General features: G+C 41.1%; 1 protein-coding gene across 2 annotated transcripts in view; it reads left to right on the top strand.

Annotated features, from left to right (window-relative positions):
• Positions 1-22,410, top strand: part of anos1b (anosmin 1b) — a 151,783-nt gene that overhangs the window by 103,030 nt on the left and 26,343 nt on the right. For both annotated transcript variants that reach the window (XM_060834677.1, XM_060834678.1), the window contains exon 7: positions 7,125-7,330. In XM_060834677.1, the coding sequence (XP_060690660.1) occupies positions 7,125-7,330 (206 nt within the window). The remainder of the gene's footprint in view (positions 1-7,124; positions 7,331-22,410) is intronic.

The following is a 22,410-nucleotide window of genomic DNA, read 5'->3' as shown; positions in this document are numbered from 1 at the left end:
TCCCAAAATTGGGCGAGCTGTCTCACAGACTATTCAAGCAATAATGTATGATTCAGAATAGGAATATTTGTGGAGTCTCCTTTGCTTATTAGTTGATTAGACCTAAAGGACATAGCTACTAACCTGGATCTGCAGCAAGTGATGAGGGAACCAACAATACAGAAAAGAAACTTACTCGATATTATCCTCATCAAACTATCTGTCAGAAATGTATTTGTCCATGAGAGTATAGGCAGGAGAGATGACTACACATTGTGGAGACAAAGTCCCGTCTTTACATTGAGAATATTTTCCTTCATGTTGTGTGGCACTACCCATGTTCTAAAAGGGTGGCAAGGGCACAGTGAATAGTTCAGATGAGGTATGCAAATATCTATCATCAAGAATGGTTCAGTGATGAAGTTGCATACCTCCCCTCGACTATGCACTGTATGTTTGCCACACTCAAGAGCTTCCTTCAGCTGGTGTTCAGCATAAAAATCATCATCCGTCAGTTGAGTGGGTGTTACGTGGTAATCAGCAGTATGTTTTCTTGCCCCTGTTTGATTAAGTCATGTTTGAGACTTCACAGGATCCAAAGTCAGTGTTGAAAATTCACAGATCAATTCCTTCCACACTGTATTAGATTAGATTACTTACAGCATGGAAACAGGCCCTTCGGCCCAACAAGTCCACACCGACCCACCGAAGCGCCACCCACCCATACCCCTACATTTACCCCTTACTTAACACTACGGGCAATTTAGCATGGCCAATTCACCTGACCCGCACATCTTTGTGACTGTGGGAGGAAACCGGAGCACCCGGAGGAAACCCACGCAGACACGGGGAGAACGTGCAAACTCCACACAGTCAGTCACCTGAGGCGGGAATTGAACCCAGGTCCCTGGCGCTGTGAGGCAGCAGTGCTAACCACTGTGCCACCGTGCCGCCCTAACAAGTCCACACCGACTCGCCGAAGCGCAACCCACCCATACCCCTACATATACCCCTAATCTAACACTATGGGCAATTTTAGCATGGCTAATTCGCCTGACCCGCACATCTTTGGACTGTGGGAGGAAACCGGAGCACCCGGAGGAAACCCACGCAGACACGGGGAGAATGTGCAAACTCCACACAGTCAGTCGCCTGAGGCGGGAATTGAACCCAGGTCCCTGGCGCTGTGAGGCAGCAGTGCTAACCACTGTGCCACCGTACCTCGTATATCCCCACCTCACCTCTGATGGTGGAATAGGGCATACACAGGGATGGTGATGGAAATGGCAGTGTCTGGAGACATATTCATACTCACAGAATCATACTTTATAGACAATGTCAGGCTGTTACTTGAATAGTCTGTGACACAGCTCACCCAATTTTGGGACAAGCTCACAGATGTTAGTACGGAGAACTTTGCAGGATTTACAGGGTTGGGTTTTCCATTGTCATTTCTGATGCCTCAGTTGATGTTGTATGGTCTATTCAGTTTAATTCTCTTCTTTAAACTGTGTAACAGTTTTTTTTTTAACAAAAATTGAATAGCTTGCGAAGCCATTGCAGAGGAGTCAACCGAATTGCTGTGGATTTGGAGTCACATGTTAGCCGACTAAGGCTTCAACAATATATCTCCTTCCGTAAAGGGCATTGGTGAACCCTTTGGGTTTCTACAACAATCAGTAATGGTTATATAATCAGTATCAGACTAATTTTTAGTTTCAGGATTATTACATGAATTTAAATTCCATCATTTGATACGGTGGGATTGGAACTCATGTCGCCAGAACATTGCAGAAGGCAAGGCAGAAATATTTCCATCTATCTTTAACCCAAAGTACCAAGTGGTTGATCCATTTTGGCCTCCTCCTCAAGTCCCCAACATTATAGATGCCAGTCTTCTACTGATTCACTTTACTCCACGTAATATCTAGAAGTATCACAAAATATTGAAAAAGCTATAGTCTCTGATAACATTCTGACAATAGTCCTGAAGATTCACATAAAGAATTCACCACACAGTTAACGAGACTGTTCCAGTTCAGCCACAACACTGGTTTCTATCTTTAATGTAGAACATTGACCAGGTATGTCCTGTGCACAAAATGCTGGTTGATCTATCCTTCCATCACTTCTGAGCACCAGTCAATGTGTTATTCATTTGCCACATGCTGCTTAACAGCACTGTCAACTATTCCTTCCATCACTTCAGTCTACTCTTGATCATCACCATTTTGGTGCTCAGAAGGTTTCTGGTAGGGCCACTCGGATTCTGACCTCATTAACATTTTGCTCCAAGTATGGACAAAAGAGTTGGACTCCAGCTTTGAGAATGATTGCCCTTGACTGTATGAAGTCAAGAAGTGTGGTGCTGGAAAAACACAGCAGGCCAGGCAGCATCCGAGGAGCAGGAGAATCGATGTTTCGGGCATAAGCCCTTCTTCAGGCATGACGCTAATGTGCCAAGTGGGCGGAGATAAAAGGTTGGGGGGAGGGACTGTGTGAAGGCTGCATTTGACAGAGTGGGCATCAAAAAGCCCAAGAAAAATAGGATTCATTGGGAATCAGGAGATAAACTGTCGGTAATTGGAATCATACCGAGCACCAAGGAAAATTGCTGTAACTATGGAGACAGACTCGCTGGTCCAACTTGTCCACACCAACCATGTTCCCAAATTAAACTTGTCCCACTTGCCTGCACTTGGGCCATATCCATCCAAACCTTTCCTATTTGAACTTATCCAAATGCCTTTTAAATATTGGAATTGTACCTGCATCCATCACTTCCTCTGGCAGTTCATTCCACTCATAAGCCACTGTAAAAAAAAATGTTGCCCCTTTTTAAATTTTTCTCTTCTCATCTCACAAATATACTCCCTGGTTTTGAACTCCCCCAAACTAGGGAAATGCCTCTCATGATTTTATAAACCTCTATAAGGCCTCCCCTCAACCTCCTCTGCTCCAGTGAACAAAATCCCAGCCTATCTTTATAACTGAAACCTTCCATTCCTGACAGCGTCCTGGTAAATCTTTGCTGAACCCTCTCCATTTTAATACTAACCTTTCTACAGCAGGGTGATCAGAACTGGACTCAGTACTCCAGAAGAGGCCTCACCAACATCCTATGCAACCTGAACATGACACCCCAACTCCTATACTCAAAAGGTCTGAACAATGAAGAGAAACATGTAGACACTTTAACCACCCTGTCTACATGTGTTGTAAATTTCAAAGAATTATGTACCGGAACCATTAGGTCTCTGTTCTACAACACTACCCATGGCCCTAATAGTATTAATCCTGCCCTTGTTTGTTTTACCAAAATGCAATACCTTGCATCTATCCGAATTAAACTCTGTTTGCCAGTCTTCAGCCCACTAACCCAATTGATCATGGATCTCTTTGTAATTTTAGATAACCTTCTTCACTGTCCATTATACCACCAATTTAGGTGTTATCCACAAACTTACTAGCTATGTCACATAAAATCTCATCCAAATCATCTATATCTCAGCTCCAGGATATCACTGCAGGAACTATCTCTAGGCCCAACCGTTTTCATGAGCTTCATCAATGACTTTCCCATAATCATGTGGTCAGAAGTGGGGATCTCTGCCGATTTTAAATTCACTCATGGGATATGGGCATGCATGGCTGGGCCAATTTGTTGCCCATTCATAATTGTCTTTGAGGAGGTGGTAGTGAGCTGCCTTCTCGAATGGCTGCAGCCCATTTGGTGAGGTAACCCATAATGTCTTTAGAGAAGGAGATCCAAGGTTTTGACCCAGCAACACTGAAGAAACGTTGATGTATTTCTAAGATTGGATAATCAGGGGAACTTGTAGGTGGTGTTGTTCCACTGTATTCTGCTGCCTTTGTCCTTCTTGATGGTAGTAATTGTGGGTTTGGACGGTGCAGTCTAAGGAGTCTTGATGAATTTCTGCAATGATCTTGAGATCCAGCCAGTCAAAGGCAAGCATCTCTTTGGTACCAACAGCACCCCTGGTGGCTGCTGCCAGATGTTCACTCGGGCTTTCATCATAGATCATTGTCAGTTCCCTGTGGAAAGGCAAGTAAGGATGAGAGAAAGCTCAAGGGGAAAGGATGTCAGAGGAATGGGTAGAGGAAGTTGTTTAAGTAGGACCCATTCACCTCAAATGGGAAAAAAGTGCCCGTGATGTAGAGACCTGGTCTCCACTCCCACTAGGCACATCTGACTTTGCTTGTCAGTCTCCTGACATGACATGCCCCAACCTCACTGAAGGGTCTCAATTTGATGTCCAAACAAGAAGTCTGTCCAAACGTCTTCCCACAACAAACTTAATTGTGCAAGACAGAGTTTCCACCCCATGCCCTCCTGCTTGATTGAACACCCTTACTCAATCTCACTTCAGAACTTAAAATTCATCCAGCTCTGTGTGGCAGATATAGTATTAAAGTTTCAGTGTGCTTACTCACTACATGTTTGCATGTTACATTCATTTCACTAACCATCCCAAGATTGGGTGGAAGGTGAGAGTATTTTTGAAAAACCAAAAAGATGCTGAAGAATTTCAGAGGCAGAAACAGTAGTCAGCTGACCAGTTATTTCTTTACATACTTTTACATGAATCAGAAAATGGCAGGTCAGAGGTTTCATCCTGCATCCTTCTACATATAACCTCACAAGTGCTCCTGATGAAAGACTAGGCCATACTAATAATATGTGAAGAAAAGATACAACTGACAACTGAACATTTAGTCTGCAGAATAGAGTAGGCCTTGATATTATCAAAGTTTTATCATTTTTCTTTGTTCCAGCAAGGATGTTTTCTTTTTCATCACATGAAACATTTACCCCAAGGTTAAAGGGCTAGAGTTCAGCCTGACTTGAATGAGGTTCACACAGGTGCATTAGGATTTTAGTAGAACTCTATTGATTGAAGTCCTCTTGTTAATTATACAAAGATTTCATTGATCATTAGCCTATTTTTCAAAAAAACATTGCAACTTCAGCCATTCTGCAGCTTTCTGAGACACTATTGAAACTAACGCTGTTCGTGGGATAAAACAGCAGCAAGTTTGAGCAAAAGGCCAAGCCTTGAAGTTTGATTTGTGACAATGGGCCACTGTGAGGATCCAGTACCCTTGTCCAAGTGATAAAGGAGCTGTCAGCCTTTTATTCTTCAACAGATGCTGATAAATCAGGCTGCGGAGGAAACATCAGAGAACCAACTCTGAAATCCACTGACTTAATTCAACGATATTGGATTTCTTTCAACATTTGTTTGCTCCAAGCCCTAAGTCATCCCCATAATTTTCAAGAAAGCAATGTCTCTATCCTGTATTCTACCATGTGGACAATTAATTACAAGACTATTGAGGCATTATATGTCTGTTTACTTCTAGATTGTACTGGCCTATAAACCCAATGCTGTCATTGATTTATTGTAGATTACACAAACATGCCTCATGAGGAAAGAAAGAAATATCATAAAATAGTGAATTCAAACTCATCTGTAATAATAAAGTGTAACCATATTTGTTACCTTAATTGCTGAATGGGCTAATGCCTTATAAAGAATGAATTCAAATGAGGATTGTTTGAGTGGCATAGTGGCTTAATGGTTAGCAATACTGCCTCATAGCACCAGGGTCCTAGGTACAATTCCAGCCTCAGGTAACTCACTGTGTGGAGTTTGCACATTCTCCCTGTGTCTGTGTGGGTTTCCTCCCACAGTCTGAAAATGTGTAGGTCAGGTGAATTGGCCATGCTAAATTGCCCATAGTATTAGGTAGAGGGAAATGGGTCTGGGTGGGTTACCCTTTGGAGGGTCAGTGTGGACTTGTTGGGCTGAAGGGCCTGTTTCCACACTGTAGGGAATCTAATCTTTAAAACACCTCAACTTTACGCATAAATCAATAGTTTGTGATTGCTTGCATTCATTTTTGCATCATGTACAAAAAAGTTTACCGCATCTTTTTCTTAACATCGCCTTCTTAATGAAGAATCAAGACTAACAGAATGAAATTAATCCATGTGCGAGTGGTATAAAACCAGCTTGTAGCAAATCAGCAGTGAGCTTTTCACCATTCCTGATCTTTATTCCACTGAGTTTCACAGAACAATAGTTCAAATTCTTTTTGAAGATTTGTTTCTGAGTCTGACTGTCACTATTGCTTGTTTGGAAAGTAAAAATCTTGATAATCCTTCCTAAGTCAGCAGAAAAGTTTTTTTTTAAACGTGTGTTGTATAATACGTTGCTGATTCACTGCAAGTCCACTTCTCATTCCGGGGTGGATGAATTATGTTCAGTTGCATTAGTTGCATGAGAAGCAGAAGGGAAAAAAAAGCCCATCAAGTCGACTTCTTCCATAGACTGGGATCTATCCACTATATTATAGTCTAAAGTGTTCTATCATGAATTGCAGTCCTAAACTGCCCAATACCCACTTTCACCAATAAAAGTCGAGAAATAACTCACTGGGTATGTATGATCTTTATTCAGAATTGCCTAGACAATGTATGTCTATCAGGTCAATCCTTCTGGTCCACAAGCTCACAAAAGATCAGTTTACTGTGTTATCTAAGGTATGATATCAGAAGACTGGAAATGGTAGAAACAGCTCAAATAATTGACTTTCTATTTTTTTAGATTAGATTAGATTGATTACTTACAGTGTGGAAACAGGCCCTTCGGCCCAACAAGTCCACACCGACCTGCCGAAGCGCAACCCACCCATTCCCCTACATTTACCCAACACTACGGGCAATTTAGCATGGCCAATTCACCTGACCTGCACATCTTTGGACTGTGGGAGGAAACCGGAGCACCCGGAGGAAACCCACACAGACATGGGGAGAACATGCAAACTCCACACAGTCAGTCAGTCGCCTGAGTCAGGAATTGAACCCAGGTCTCTGGCACTGTGAGGTAGCAGTGCTAACCACTGTGCCACCGTGCCGCCCACCAATTAATATTAATTAAAACCAACTTAACAGAGAGGTTTGTCATAAACCTTATTGTGTTTAAGACATGCTTTCCAAAGTGCATAGTAATTTCAAGTAGTAGCTAGGAATTACATGATATGACCTAGGCCATCTTGGTAAGGGGTTTTATGACCAGATCCTTTTATCTGACTGCACTCTACTTGTGGCTTTTCTACAGATCCCTCACCGCCAGGTGCACCAAGAAATCTGTGGAAAGGCAACTTTACTGCAAGGCACAACAACATTTTCAGTCTTATAATTCACTGGGATCCACCTCAAGAGGAAGATCTCTTCATTCACCATTACAGAATTTACTGGAGTCAGTGGGTTTCCAGGAAAACTGTTTTCCTCACAAAGAAAGAAAACTGGAAGATAGTTGAAGGAGTAAGTTTAAAGTTAGATCTAAAGTATGGCTGTGCCATTTTGTGTTTCAAACTCTGATGTAATGCTGGGAAATGCTTTCCAAGAATTAATTTCATTTCAGGATCCTGCCAAAATGGTCAATTAATTATAATAATAATAAATAATTATAATAATAATAAATGGTCAATGATTTAACCAATTAATGATCAGCAGATGGGCTCATCACTCGATTAAGGCCAAGGTGTGGGTTCTCTGAGTTGGAGGGCCAATAGGTAACTTTGCAGCATTGATAAAACAGCAAATGGCCTTTTCAAGTAAATGAGAGAGGGCTAATAGCACAAATTAACACAGCTGTCTGCATCTATGGCCATTCCCATCAGAGCTTAAATATTCAATCTTCTGTATCTGTTTAGAAAATACTCTGTGCTGTATGAGGCATTTCTTTTGTCACTGATAATGTAGATCTCGACAGCTCCCCCCCACCTCCCCCCCCCCCACCCGGAGAGGGGTCTCTCAGTTCTGTGATCAGTCAAATAATCTGCTTCAGCAAAATTTCACAGTGTATTTCGATGCCGGGCACAGGTTTGTCGAGCAACACAGAGGTTAACAGCTTCTGTGTTCCTTCGAGAAGCTGTGCAATTTCACTTAGAACAAAGGCAATTTTTTTTTGTATGTTTCTTAAGAAATAGTACAGCCTTAATTACAGAATAAATCCAATAACATGTAATAAATGACATAATGGTTAACCCAATGATATTTTCTGGAAAACAAAGTTGTTTATTACACACTTATCTCTTCCCACATGCATTTCAAGGTTAACTAAAATAATTAGTAATGTCCTATCCAGCTTAGTTAATTTCATTCTATGAACGGTCCATTGTTCTGCTTTATCTTTAATTCAGTTAGTTCAGCAATGCAGGAATGCAGCTTGAAGCCATTTTGTTGTGTTACTTTGTATTAAGAAGCCATTTTGTAGTTAATTAAAGCATGCATAAAATGGTTACTCCTGACAACAGCCTAAATACAGATTTTAGATCCTCAGTAATAACCCATGGACAAGGTTGCAGTTACATATACTGTAGTATTCTTTGATCTGCTTTCTCCATTTTGTCAATAACATGCACCTAGAGAACCCTTTCTTACTAAAGTCTCAACCATCACCATAACTGTGGTGATTCACCTCCTGGCTTCATTCAACAAGGTGGACAAAAGGGTTGGATGCATGGATATTTTAGCATGAGATGATACCTCCAGTTGATTCACATCTTAAAGTTTTTCTCAACAGTGTAAGTTTGAGAATATTTAAGATTTACATAGGTGGAGCCTTCCATTATGCAGTAAAGCTTTGCCGATAGGTACGGAAATGAGTGATACTTCCGTTCTGTGATGGGTCAGCTTTTCTAGCACCATTTTGCAGTTTGTCAGCTCATTACATATGCGCATGGCGAGTTTTGTGACAGCTCAGATAGGAAGTCGATGCCTCCATTACCCTTTTACTTAAAGGCATGCACAGCATATTTCAAGGTCATTCATAGAGTCAGAGAAATGTACAGCACAGAAACAGACCCTTCGGTCCAACCCATCCGTGCTGACCAGATATCCCAACCCAATCTAGTCGCACCTGCCAGCCCCCGGCCCATATCCCTCCAAACCTTTCCTATTTATATACCCACCCAAATGACTCTTATCTGTTGCAAATGTACCAACCTCCACCACTTCCTCTGGCAGCTCATTCCATACACATACCACCCTCTGCATGAAAATGTTACCCCTTAGATCACTTTTATATCTTTCCCCTCTCACCCTAAACCTATGCCCTCTAGTTCTGGACTCCCCGACCTATCCATGCCCCTCAAAATTTTGTAAACCTCTATAAGGTCACCCCTCAGCCTCCGACGCTCCAGGGAAAACAGTCCCAGCCTGTTCAGCCTCTCCCTGTAGCTCAAATCCTCCAACCCTGGCAACATGCTTGTAAATCTTTTCTGAACCCTTTCAAGTTTCACAACATCTTTCCGATAGGAAGAAGACCAGGATTGCACGCAATATTCCAACAGTGGCCTAACCAATTGTCCTGTACAGCCGCAACATGACCTCTCAATTCCTGTACTCAATACTCTGACCAATAAAGGAAATCATACCAAATGCCTTCTTCACTATCCTATCTACCTGTGACTCCACTTTCAAGGAGCTATGAACCTGCACTCCAAGGTCTCTTTGTTCAGCAGCACTCCCTAGGACCTTACCATTAAGTGTATAAGTCCTGCTAAGATTTGCTTTCCCAAAATGCAGCACCTCGCATTTATCTGAATTAAACTCCATCTGCCACTTCTCAGCCCATTGGCCCATCTGATCCAGATCCTGTTGTAATCTGAGGTAACCCTCTTCGCTGTCCACTACACCTCCAAGTTTGGTGTCATCTGCAAACTTACTAACTGTACTTCTTATGCGCGCATCCAAATCATTTCTGTAAATGACAAAAAGTAGAGGGCCCAGCACCGATCCTTGTGGCACTCCACTGGTCACACGCCTCCAGTCTGAAAAACAACCCTCCACCACCACCCTCTGTCTTCTGCCTTTGAGCCAGTTCTGTATCCAAATGGCTAATTCTCCCTGTATTCCATGAGATCTAACCTTGCTAATCAGTCTCCCATGGGGAGAACACCTTACTGAAGTCCATAAAGATCACATCTACTGCTCTGCCCTCATCAATCTACTTTGTTACTTCATCAAAAAACTCAATCAAGTTTGTAAGACATGATTTCCCATGCACAAAGCCACGTTGACTATCCTGAATCAGTCCTTGCCTTTCCAAATACATGTACATCCTGTCCCTCAGGATTCTCTCCAACAACTTGCCCACCACCGAGGTCAGGCTCACTGGTCTATAGTTCCCTGGCTTGTCCTTACCACCCTTCTTAAACAGTGGTACCACGTTCGCCAACCTCCAGTCTTCCGGCACCTCACCTGTGACTATCGATGATACAAATATCTCGGCCAGAGGCCCAGGAATCACTTCTCTAGCTTCCCACAGAGTTCTCGGGTACACCTGATCAGGTCCTGGGGTTTATCCACCTTTAACCGTTTCAAGACATCCAGCACTTCTTCCTCTGTAATCTGGACATTTTGCAAGATGTCACTATCTATTTCCCTACAGTCTATAACTTCCATATCCTTTTCCACAGTAAATACTGATGCAAAATATTCATTTAGTATCTCCCCCATTTTCTGTGGCCCCACACAAAGGCCGTCTTGCTGATCTTTGAGGGGCCCTATTCTCTCCCTCGTTATCCTTTTGTCCTTAATATATTTGTAAAAACCCTTTGGAATCTCCTTAATTCTATTTGCCAAAGCTATCTCATGTCCTCATTTTGCCCTCCTGATTTCCCTCTTAAGTATACTCCTACTTTCTTTACACTCCTACTTTCTAAGAATTCACTCGATCTATCCTGTCTATACCTGACATATGCTTCCTTCATTTTCTTAACCAAACCCTCAATTTCTTTTGTCATCCAGCATCCCCTATACCTCTGAGCCTTCCCTTTCACCCTGACAGGAATATACTTTCTCTGGATTCTCGTATCCCATTTCTGAAGGCTTCCCATTATCCAGCCGTCCGTTTACCTGTGAACACCTGCCTCCAATCAGCTTTTGAATATTCTTGCCTAATCCCGTCAAAATTAGCCTTTCTCCCATTTAGAACTTCAACTTTTAGATCTTGTCTATCCTTTTCCATCACTATTTTAAAATGAATAGAATTATGGTCGCTGGCCCCAAAGTGCTCCCCCACTGACACCTCAGTCACCTGCCCTGTCTTATTTCCCAAGAGTGGGTCAAGTTTTGCACTTTCTCGCGTAGGTACATCCACATACTGAATCAGAAAATTGTCTTGTACACACTTAAGAAATTCCTCTCCATCTAAACCTTTCACACTATGACAGTCCCAGTTGATGTTTGGAAAGTTAAAATCCCCTACCATAACCACTCTATTATTCTTACAGATAGCTGAGATCTCCTTGCAAGTTTGTTTCACAATTTCCCTCTGACTATTGGGGGGTCTATAATACAATCCCAATAAGGTGATCATCCCTTTCTTATTTCTCAGTTCAACCCAAATAACGTCCCTGGATGTATTTCCAGGAATATCCTCCCTCAGCACAGCTGCAATGCTATCCCTTATCAAAAATGCCACACCCCCTCCTCTCTTGCCTCCCTTTCTATCCTTCCAGTAGCATTTGTATCCTGGAATATTAAGCTGCCAGTCCTGCCCATCCCTGAGCCATGTTTCCGTAATTGCTATGATATCCCAGTCCCATGTTCCTAACCATGCCCTGGGTTCATCTGCCTTCCCTGTTAGGCCCCTTGCATTGAAATAAATGCAGTTTAATTTATTAGTCCTGCCTGCCCTGACTGTTTGACTCACTTCTGTTCTCAGCTGTACCCATCTCAGATCGAACTCTTTCCTCACTATCTCCCTGGGTCCCACCCCCCCCCCACCTTACTAGTTTAATTCCTCCCAAGCAGTTCTAGCAAATTTCCCTGTCAGTGTATTAGTCCACTTCCAATTTAGGTGCAATCGTCCTTCTTGTACAGGTCACTTCTACTCCAAAAGAGATTGCAATGATCCCCAAATGTGAATCCTTCTCCCATACACCAGCTCCTCAGCCATGCATTCATCTGCTCTATCCTCTTATTCCTGCCCTCACTAACTCGTAGCACTGGGAGTAATCCAGATATTACTACTCTTGACAACCTCCTTTTTAAAATTCTACCTAACTCTCTGTAATCTCCGTCAGAATCTCAATCTTTTCCCTTCCAATGTCGTTGGTTCCAGTATGGACAATGACCTCCTGCTGGCCCCTCTCCCCCGTGAGAACATTCTGCACCCTCTCTGAGACATCCTTGGTCCTGGCACCAGGGAAACAACACATCATTCTGCTTTTTCTCTGCTGGCCACAGAAACGTCTGTCTGTACCTCTGACTACAGAATCCCCTAACACAATTGATCTCTTGGAAGCTGACGTACCCCTGGTTGTATTAGAGCCAGTCTCAATACCAGAAACTTGGCTGTTCGTTCTACGTTCCACTGAGAATCCATCACCCCCTACATTTTCCAAGACATCATACCTGTTTGAAATGGGTATATCCACAAAAGACTCCTGCACTAGCTGCCTACCTCTCTTACCCTTTCTGTAGTTAACCCATCTATGTGACTGTATCTGAGACTTTCCCCCCTTCCTATAACTGCCATCCATCACGTATTGTTGCTGTTGCAAATTCCTCATAGCTTCTATCTGTCTCTCCACTCGATCTGATAAGATTCGCATCCAACAGCATTTATGGCAGATACAATCCGCAGTAACCCTTAAACTCTCTTTAAACTCCCACATCTGACAAGAAGTACATATCACTGCAAAAGCCATTTTTGCTCCTTCATAATGTACAGACCCAGAAAATAACACCATCTTATTCCTCAACAAACACTGCCCCAGGTTAAATTAATTGCTATGGCTTATATTTAAAGTTTAATCAAGAGACTTATCTCCAAAAAAACATATAATCAAGAAAGAATCCATTATGCTCACTACTGCAGCCTTTCTCTTGGACAGATTTAAAACAACAATTAATGTATCTGATTCTGTGCTGTGAACTTCACCCAACAGTTCCTCCAAGATTAGTTGTGAATTTCACCGTTTGTTAATTTTCCCAGGTGCACTCCGATGTCCAGCGATACACGATTTCAAACAGCAAAAGTAGCAACTGTGCAGGTTCTCTCTCTGTCTCTCTCCTGCACTGACCTCACCATGTGCTTCCTTTGTCTGTTCTTCCCCCTTTTAAACTGCTGTTGTTTTGACTTTTTTTTTCCAAAGTTCCAAAACAACGCAACAGCATATAACACAGTAATTGCTGCTCCTGGAATTCGAGGAAATCACCTCCAACACCTAAAATGCCTTAAAGAAAAGGAGCAGTTCTTACAGCCAGAATGTTTTCCCATCCTTCATCCTGAAAGCCAGAAATCTCTCTCAAGAACTCAAAGCAAATGCAGTGAAACATTCTGATCATTTCCATCTTTCCACCTCTCCACAGTTTGACTTTCAGCTTGGCCAGCCTCCTTAACCCATATTAATTATTCTTCAGTCTTCCTCCCTTGATCATCCACTGAACCCCCTGCGGACTATATTGCCATCATCTGATCTCAATTCTGACATAACTTAGAAGAATACTCTCCAAACAGGAGAAAACAATGGCTATTCACTTCAAACTCCTGGAAGATGACTATTTCATGTCACTAATATAGATTGCAAATCTGAAGGCACATTTTGCTTGTGGAACTTAATTGAGAAGGGGCAATTAATTTCAATGAGCAAGCATAACCTGCAAGTACATGCAAAATGGCTTCCCAAATGTTGGGAAGCGCAATCATTTTTTTAAGTTCCTAGAACTTAATTCTGTCAGGATCTCAATTTTGGACCTTCCACTCAATTGAAACTGCTGGTTTTATTCCCACTCCTAACTACAGCATCTGCCACATAATTCATTTTGGTCACAAATTAGATGAAGGAATTTATTAGTTAGTATTGAGCCAGGAGCTACTAGAGGCAACTTGGACCAAAATTGAAATGGCAGCTATGATATTCTTGCGCTGTTATCAAATGGTGGGGGCTGACTGTCAAATGCTTGTTTGAATTACTGACCTGGAAAGCTCACTTTCAATTGTAATGGCAGAGACGAGCAAAAGAAAGGGACAAGACGAATAGGTAGTTAAAATCTGTTAGGGAAGCACAGACACAGCCAAGAGCAAAGTGAGATCAACTCAGAAACTAGTGGCAAAGATAGTGAGTAAACTTGATGAAAGAGATCAGCAATAATCATGATTACTGAAAAAGACCAAAAAGATCAGGGAGGAGAAATTGAGAACAGAACCAACAATATTGTGAATTGGAAGAGAAGTTGTAAGGAAGCAAACTGTTCCTGAATGGCAAATTTTTAAAGGATACATTCTGAGCATTCAAATTGCAGCATACTGTAGGCCTCCATCTGACTCATCCATTCGCTGAAATGATACTTTTCAATACCCTGATAGTTCTCTTGATCACCAGCTGCTATTTGGGGCATTCTAAGGTCATGAGGCATGAGAACAAGGATTGCACTTTGTCCTACAGGAGACAGCTGTGGATCTGGTTCTATTCTCTAAAGAGGTCAGAGAAGGTCAAATGACAAAGATGAAGGCATCATTGCAACTTCCTGCACATCAGCCGTTGGCATTATGGATACATTACTTGTGGAGCACTATCTGGATATTGAGGGAGCTCTATGAGTGTGCTGTGGACACAATGTAGCTACATATGCCATTGATAAAGGGTACCTGTTGAACACACTCATTAATATGTGGTCATTATAATTTTCAATCTTCACTTACTTATACAGTACATGTTTAACGTTGAACAGATTGTTACCAGCACATACAGCAGACTGCCAATGTAAAGGAGATGGCATTGTGAGTAAACAATACAATAGACTCCACTGTAAAGGAGGCAGCATTGTATGCAGCACGCCTCCATTATTCTCAACACTTCCTCACTCCCCCATGACACCTTCCCATGCAATCACAAAAGGTTTAACACTTGCCCATTCACCTCCTCCCTCCTCACTTTCCAAGGTCACAAACTCACCTTCCAGGCAAAACAACGTCTCAATTTTACTGCTTTCAATCTAGACACACAGAAAGTGGGGGAGATACTAAATGAATATTTTGCATCAGTATTTATTGTGGAAAAGGATTTGGAACATATAGACTGTAGGGAAATAGATGGTGACATCTTGCAAAATGTCCAGATTACAGAGGAGAAAGTGCTGGATGTCTTGAAACAGTTAAAGGTGGATAAACCCCAGGACCTGATCAGGTGTACCCGAGAACTCTGTGGGAAGCTAGAGAAGTGATTCCTGGGCCTTTTGCTGAGATATTTGTCTCATCGATAGTTACAGGTGAGGTGCCAGAAGACTGGAGGTTGGCAAATGTGGTACCACTGTTTAAGAAGGGTGGTAAGGACAAGCCAGGGAACTATAGACCAGTGAGCTTGACCTCAGTGGTGGGCAAGTTGTTGGAGGTAATCCTGAGGGACAGGATGTACATGTATTTGGAAAGGCAAGGACTGATTCGGGATAGTCAACATGGCTTTGTGCATGGGATATCTTGTCTCACAAACTTAATTGAGTTTTTTGATGAAGTAACAAAGTAGATTGATGAGGGCAGAGCAGTAGATGTGATCTATATGGACTTCAGTAAGCGTTCGACAAGGTTCCCCATGGGAGACTGATTAGCAAGGTTAGAGCTCATGGAATACAAAGAGAACTAGCCATTTGGATACAGAACTGGCTCAAAGGTAGAAGACAGAGGGTGGTGGTAGAGGATTTTTTTTCAGACTGGAGAGGATTCTGAGAGACAGGATTTATAATTATTTGGAAAAGCATGATTTGATTAGAGATAGTCAGCATGGCTATGTGAGAGGCAGGTCACGCCTTACAAGCTTTATTGAATTCTTTGAGGATGTGACAAAATACATTGATGAAGGTAGAGCAGTGTATTTGGATTTTAGCAAGGGCCTTTGATAATGTTCCCCATGGTAGGCTTGTTTTGAAAGTTAGGAGGCATGGGCCACAGGGAAATTCGGCTGACTGGATACAGAATTAGCTGGCCCACAGAAGACAGAGGACGGTATTAGATGGAAAATATTCAGCCTGGAGCTTGGTGATCAGTTGTGTTCCGCAGATATCTATTCTGGCACATTTGCTCATCGTGATTTTTATAAATGACTTGGATGAGGAAGTGAAAAAGTGAGTTAGCACGTTTGCCGATAACACAAAATGATGGAGTTATGGATAGTGTGGAGGGCTGTTGTAGGTTGCAACAGGTCATTGACAGGATGCAGAGCGATGCTGACAAATGGCAGATGGAGTTCAACCTGGAAAAGTATGAAGTGATTCAGTTTGGAAGGTTGAATTTAAATGCACAATACAGGGTTAGAGGCAGGATTCTTGGCGGTGTGGAAGAACAGGGGGACCTTGGGGTTCACATCCAAAGCTCCCTCAAAGTTGCCACTCAAGTTGATAGGATTGTTAAGAAGGCATGTGGCATGTTGGCCTTCATTAACAGAGGGATTGAGTTTAAGAGCCATGTGGTGATGCTGCAGCTCTATAATGCCCTGGCTAGACCACACCTGGAATATTGTGCTCAGTTCTGGTTGTCTCCTTATAGGAAGGATGTGGAAACTTTAAAGAGGGCGCAGAGCAGATTTACCAGGAAGCTGCCTGGACGGGAGGGCATGCCTTATGAAGAAAGATTGAAGGAGCTAGGACTTTTCTCATTGGAGCAAAGAAGGATGAGAGGTGACTTGATAGAGGTGTACAAGATGATGAGAGACGTAAATAGACTGGATAGCCAGTCGCCTTTTCCCAGGTTCGATATGGCTATCACAAGGGGGGATAAGTTCAAGGTGATTGGAGTAAGGTTTGGGCAGATGTCAGAGATAGGTTCTTTACACAGAAAGTGGTGGAATGTACTGCCAACCATGGTAGTAGAGTGAAATACATTAGAGACATTTAAGCGACTCTTGGGGAGACACATGATTGATAGTAAAATGAAAGGTACGTAGGTTAGTTTGATCTTAGAATAGGGTAAAAAGTCAGCGCAAAATCAAAGGCCGAAGGACCCTATGTTCTATGTTCTAAAACATACATGTAAACACATCACACATTTTTCACGATAAGAACAAAAAGATTTCTCTACAAATATTGGCTTTCACAAAAATAACCACTTTGGACAATGGGCCATTCTCAGGCCTGTGTGGTCGTCACTAGCTATACACGGTTGTCTCTGAAGCGTTGCGGTCAAGATTAGAGTGGTGCTGGAAAAGCACACAGGTCAGGCAGCATCCGAGGAGCAGGAAAATCAACGTTTCAGGCAAAAGCCCTTCATCAGGATTCCTGATGAAAGGCTTTTGCCTGAAACATTGATTTTCCTGCTCCTCGGATGCTGCCTGACCTGCTGTGCTTTTGGGAGAAAGTGAGGTCTGCAGATGCTGAGCAGGTGCTGAGGAAAGAGATGTGGCTGTGGTAGCGAGTGAATCTGCTGTGCTTTTCCAGCACCACTCTAATCTTGACTCTGAAGTGTTGTAGCCCAACTTACCCAGAAAGTACAGTTTTGAGATGTATCATCAATCATTCTTTCAAAAGAAGAAATAGATTTCATTATGAACTGATGTAAAGGGCTTTCTTTTCACAAATGAAAGAGAACAGCTGGGCAACTTGATCTTTGTGAACTTTCCTCCAACACATCTTATTCTTAGCAGGTTTCTCTCCATCCCAACAAGGTAAAACAAGCACCTCTCCCAAATTAGTCACTGTTCAAAACAGCAGTAGAAGGGGCCTACAGCAAGGCAAGCGATTATCACCAGTAACGGTATTTACATGAAGCTTTGTTAGTAAAGAATTTCCAATGTCCACAATGAGCTTCCAAAGATCTATTTGAAAGAAACCAATACAGACTTTTCCACAAAAAACTTCAAATAAATCAATTTTTCACTACTATTTAAAACCTCCAAACAATATTAAATATCAATCCAACACTACACTAACAATAAATGTGAGTTAAACATTCAACCTTGTATTGTAGCACATTTACGTTGTTAGAAGCAATATACTTTCATATGTAAGCACTTACTCTTAACAAACAAAAATAATATGTTCAGGCCTTCCACCTCAAGTTCCCCATGGTAACACATTAGCCAACCTGAGTCAATTGGCCAAATAGTTGACCCCCGTTTCTCCTTTTGTACAAATTGTTATAACTGTTTGAAATTTGGTATTCCTACATGAGCCCTGTGGGATGTAAAAGAAAAATGTCTTCAGCGAGCTGTTTTTCTTTACAACTATATTCAAGACTAATATTAGTTACACTTCCCAAAATGCCTTCCAGTTCCTGTAGTACCCACCAGTTATGGAAGGCCTCAAGCATACAAGAAGGCAGGCAGCAAAACCATAGCCACTTTGGTGAGACCCAGGAGGAAACCAATGAGGTCTTGTGATTTGCCCAATGCCTCACTGCCCACCATGTGACCAGACATCAGGGATGTGTAAAAATGGAGCTGATTCCATTTGTAAGTGTAGTTTTTATGTAACATGGAAACTGATAAAATGCTTCTTGGTATTTCAAATGCCCTTCAAGTATTCCTATTGCACCATAAAAAGGTTTCATAGGACCTCAGAGCACATCTGTTAAAAAGATAAACATATGAGAATAACTTGTAGGATCACACAGCTATCAGTAACTGCAATGTTGTTTTCACGCCTGTTGTAATGTTATTTGACCATGTCAGCTGGGAGAGTTGAAATGCAACAGTCAGTCAAGTCTGATGTTTTTTGCAGTAGTTCTGTTAAAATGAGAGGAAACACAAGATTCGGAGATAATCTTCAATTTCTAGTTCAAAAGAAGTGTAATTGTTTCAGTCAAATTAGAAAGTGTTGAAAAAAGAATTTATCAATCCTGTAATTTAGCAACAATTTAGCAAAAATGTAGTAGTCTGGGAGCTGGAAATCACTTTGTCCGATGGTAGTGAATGGAGCTTTACGCTTGTAATTTTCCACACACCAGGTTAAGTATTTTGCCAGATTACAGAGGAACCTCGATTATCCGGCATTCGATTATCCAAATTTTGGATTATCTGAACAAGATCGCAAGATCCCGACGCTAGGCTAAACTGTGTCATCCAGCATTCGATTATCTGAACAAAATACTCCCCATCTGTGTCGTTCAGATCATCGAGTTTTCCGTGTACATAGAGGGAGGGTCATTCTGATAATCAGCCATGATTTTTGACGCATCTTCAGGGGAGAGTTTAATGCAAGTTGAAGCAGATGAGTGGTACTAGATCAAAAATATACAAGTTACTTCCTCCTGCTTCAACAAATACCACAAAACATGAAGGCTACAATGATTTCTGAATCTACTTACATTCATAAATGGGAAAATCCTGATTTGTGGTTTTCACAATCACAGTATTTCTGCAGGTCTTGGCAATAATCTAGAGTATAAGGTTTTGTTCCTTTACAGTTGTAGTTTTCCTTCAGTGATCCATGGTAAAAGATCACTTCATTGAAAGTTTATTTCCCATATCCTATTTCAAAGTATGGTTAATATTTTCCTATTTTGACTAGTACATAATTGAGAGATCAATTATAAGCAATTGTGTTATTTTCATCTAATGCCATGACAGAGATCAGTTTTATTTTGGCTATGTTGCTCTTCATGTTTTGAACAGATATTCAACACTAGTTTTTCGAAATAAGTTAGTGATTCTTGAGTGTTAGCTCGCATAAAGCAAAATTATTTCCTTTCTATGGTTTGTTTTATTTGCACAGTTTTCAACTTCATTATGTTTCCTTTTGGAGCCTTTGTAGGTTATGAATGAATCAGCCTTTCATTTTACAATTAATTTTGCAGTCAATATGTACATTGACAACCAATGCTTGCATTAGATCAATGTGCAGCATTGTGTTCAGTCTGTTTACTGACTAATTTGTATAATAAAACCCAATCACTTCAAGTGGAATAAAGATGACAAGCATATCGTCTTTAAGTAATTTGTTATCAATAATTTGAGGAAATTCCTTATAATAATCCCCAAATTCCAATTATATCTAAGCTTACTCAACCTTGAACAAAGCACATAAATGAACTGCAGAATATTCCATAATAATTTGATCATCCAAATCCAATTTGGTGGTGCAGCAGAACTCAAATCAATAGAATTAATTCCCTAGCGACATTTTAGTTATCTAGCTAATCAGATTCTTCCAGAACATTGATTAGTTTGTAAGATCTGTTGCTATTAAGCACTTATGAGGTTAATTTTCTAGATGAATGCTTTTGCGAGATTGTAGATCAATTGTTTTCCAAATCACAGTATTTAATTTCAAGTTACTTACCCATCTACTCTTCAAACCTGTTTATTGACTTTTATGTTTTAAAGCATTGTGCCCACTTTTAATAAATTATACAGAAGTTTTGCTTGAATGGTGAAGTGCATTACCCACAGTCCAATGTCTCTAAGCCCAGAGTACCTGAAGAGATAAACATTTCCCACAGTTAACAATTCTTGACAGTCTCAATCTCCAGAAATTTCCTTTTTTTACAAAATCAGTAGACTGCTTGATCTGCTCATCTATGTATTTAATTATTTGCAGTGCTAATTAGTTTATCTTTAATATGGATTTGTAATTCATCTTCTCTGCATTGAACTTCATCTGCTACTATCTAGCCACTCTGCTAACTTGACAATGTCCTTTTGAAGCTCTACACTGTTCAGTTCACAATTCGCAATAATTGCCCATTTTTGTATCATCTGCAAACTTCAAAATTGTCTCCTAGACATCAAGGTCTAGACAAAGAGTATACATCTGGAAAAGCAAGGGTGCCAATACCATTCCATGGAGAACTCCACTACAAACCTTCCTCCATCCCAACAACTTCCATTGATCATTACCCTCTGTGTCCTGTTACTCAGTTAATTTTGTATACACATTGTTCTGCTCCCTTTTGTTCTACAAGCTGTAATTCTTCTCACAAGTCAGTTGTGTAGCATTATATCTGAAAGATCATGTACATTGTATCACCCTCATCAACCCTTTCTGTTACCTCTGCAAATAACTTTCAGCAAGCTAGTTAAATACAATTTCTTTTTTAAAAATCAATGCTGATTCTTCTTAAGCAACCAGCAACCTATCTTTTCATGTGACTACTAATCCCCCAATCCTGAATAACTGTTTCGAGAAGTTTCACTATCTCTGAATTTTTGAACAAAGTCGTAATGTTTGTGATTCTATCTTCCTTTGGGTCAAGAAAATATTGAAAAGTTATGGCTCATGCCCCTGCAATTTCCAGTCTTATTTTCTTGAATGTCCTTGGATGCACATCATCTGGTTTCAGTGCCTTGTGAACTTTAAGTACCAACTGTCTAACCAACACTTCTCTTTACCAATTTTCAATCCTTCTCATGGCAGAGTTTCCTCCTTTGTCACCATAGCTGAGTAGCATCAACTCCATGGTAAAGACAGATGCAAAATATTAATTTAATACCTCAGCCATGCCCCATACCTCCATGTATAAATTCCCATTTTAGTCAGTAATCAGTCTCCTCCTTTTACCACTCTTATACTATTTACTTACCTACAGAAGACTTTGAGACTTCCCTTTACATTGACTACCAGTCTTTTATCATAATCCCTCAATGCTTCTATAATATGTGTTTTCACCTCCCCTCTGAACCTTCAGTATTCCTCTTCATTGTCAATTGTATTTTCTAACACCTATCATAAGCATACTTTTACTTTATCTTAATTGCTATCTCCTTTTTCATCCAGGGATGCCTAACCATTGCTTTATACCTTGACTCTGCCCAAACTGCTTCTTTTTTGAAGGTAGCCTATTGTTTAGCTACAGTTTTTCTCACCAGTCCTTTTGTTGTAACATATCCAGCCCAGCTCCCTTCTTGCCTTCGTGAAGTCAGCTTTCCCTAATACTTTGGCTGGCCAGTTGCTCCTTTTTTACTGTCATCCCAAACATTACAATGCAATGATCACTGTCTCCTAAATGTCTCCCAGTGACCATTGATCTCCTGTCTCATTTCCAGGGACCAGGTCCAACAATGCATGTGTTCTTGTTGGACTCAACACATACTGTTGTAAAAAGATTTTCCTAAACACAATCTGGGAATGTTTGCTCCTCTCTGCCCTTTACACTATTGGCCCAGTCTACATTTGGATAAGGACATTTCTCCATTATTTAATGTTTGCATCTTTCTGTAATTTCCTTAGAGATTTGTCCTTCTACGTTCTTTCAACTAATTTGTGGTCTATAAATTTAATGAATAATTTAATTTCACTCCTTTTGTTCCTCTAGCCAAGATAATTCTGTCCTTGAACCCTCTGGGACATCCTCTTTCTCCAGCATTGTAATGTTCTTCTTAACTAATACACTATTTCTCCATATTTCCTTCTTTCCCTATCTTTTCTGAAAGATTTGTATCTAGAGAGTCCTGCCCTTCATT

The sequence above is a fragment of the Hemiscyllium ocellatum genome, chromosome 13 (genome assembly GCF_020745735.1).
Source record: "Hemiscyllium ocellatum isolate sHemOce1 chromosome 13, sHemOce1.pat.X.cur, whole genome shotgun sequence".
NCBI lineage: Eukaryota > Metazoa > Chordata > Chondrichthyes > Orectolobiformes > Hemiscylliidae > Hemiscyllium > Hemiscyllium ocellatum.
The sequence above is the reverse complement of the archived record's forward strand: the minus strand, read 5'-3'. Positions and strand labels throughout refer to the sequence as shown.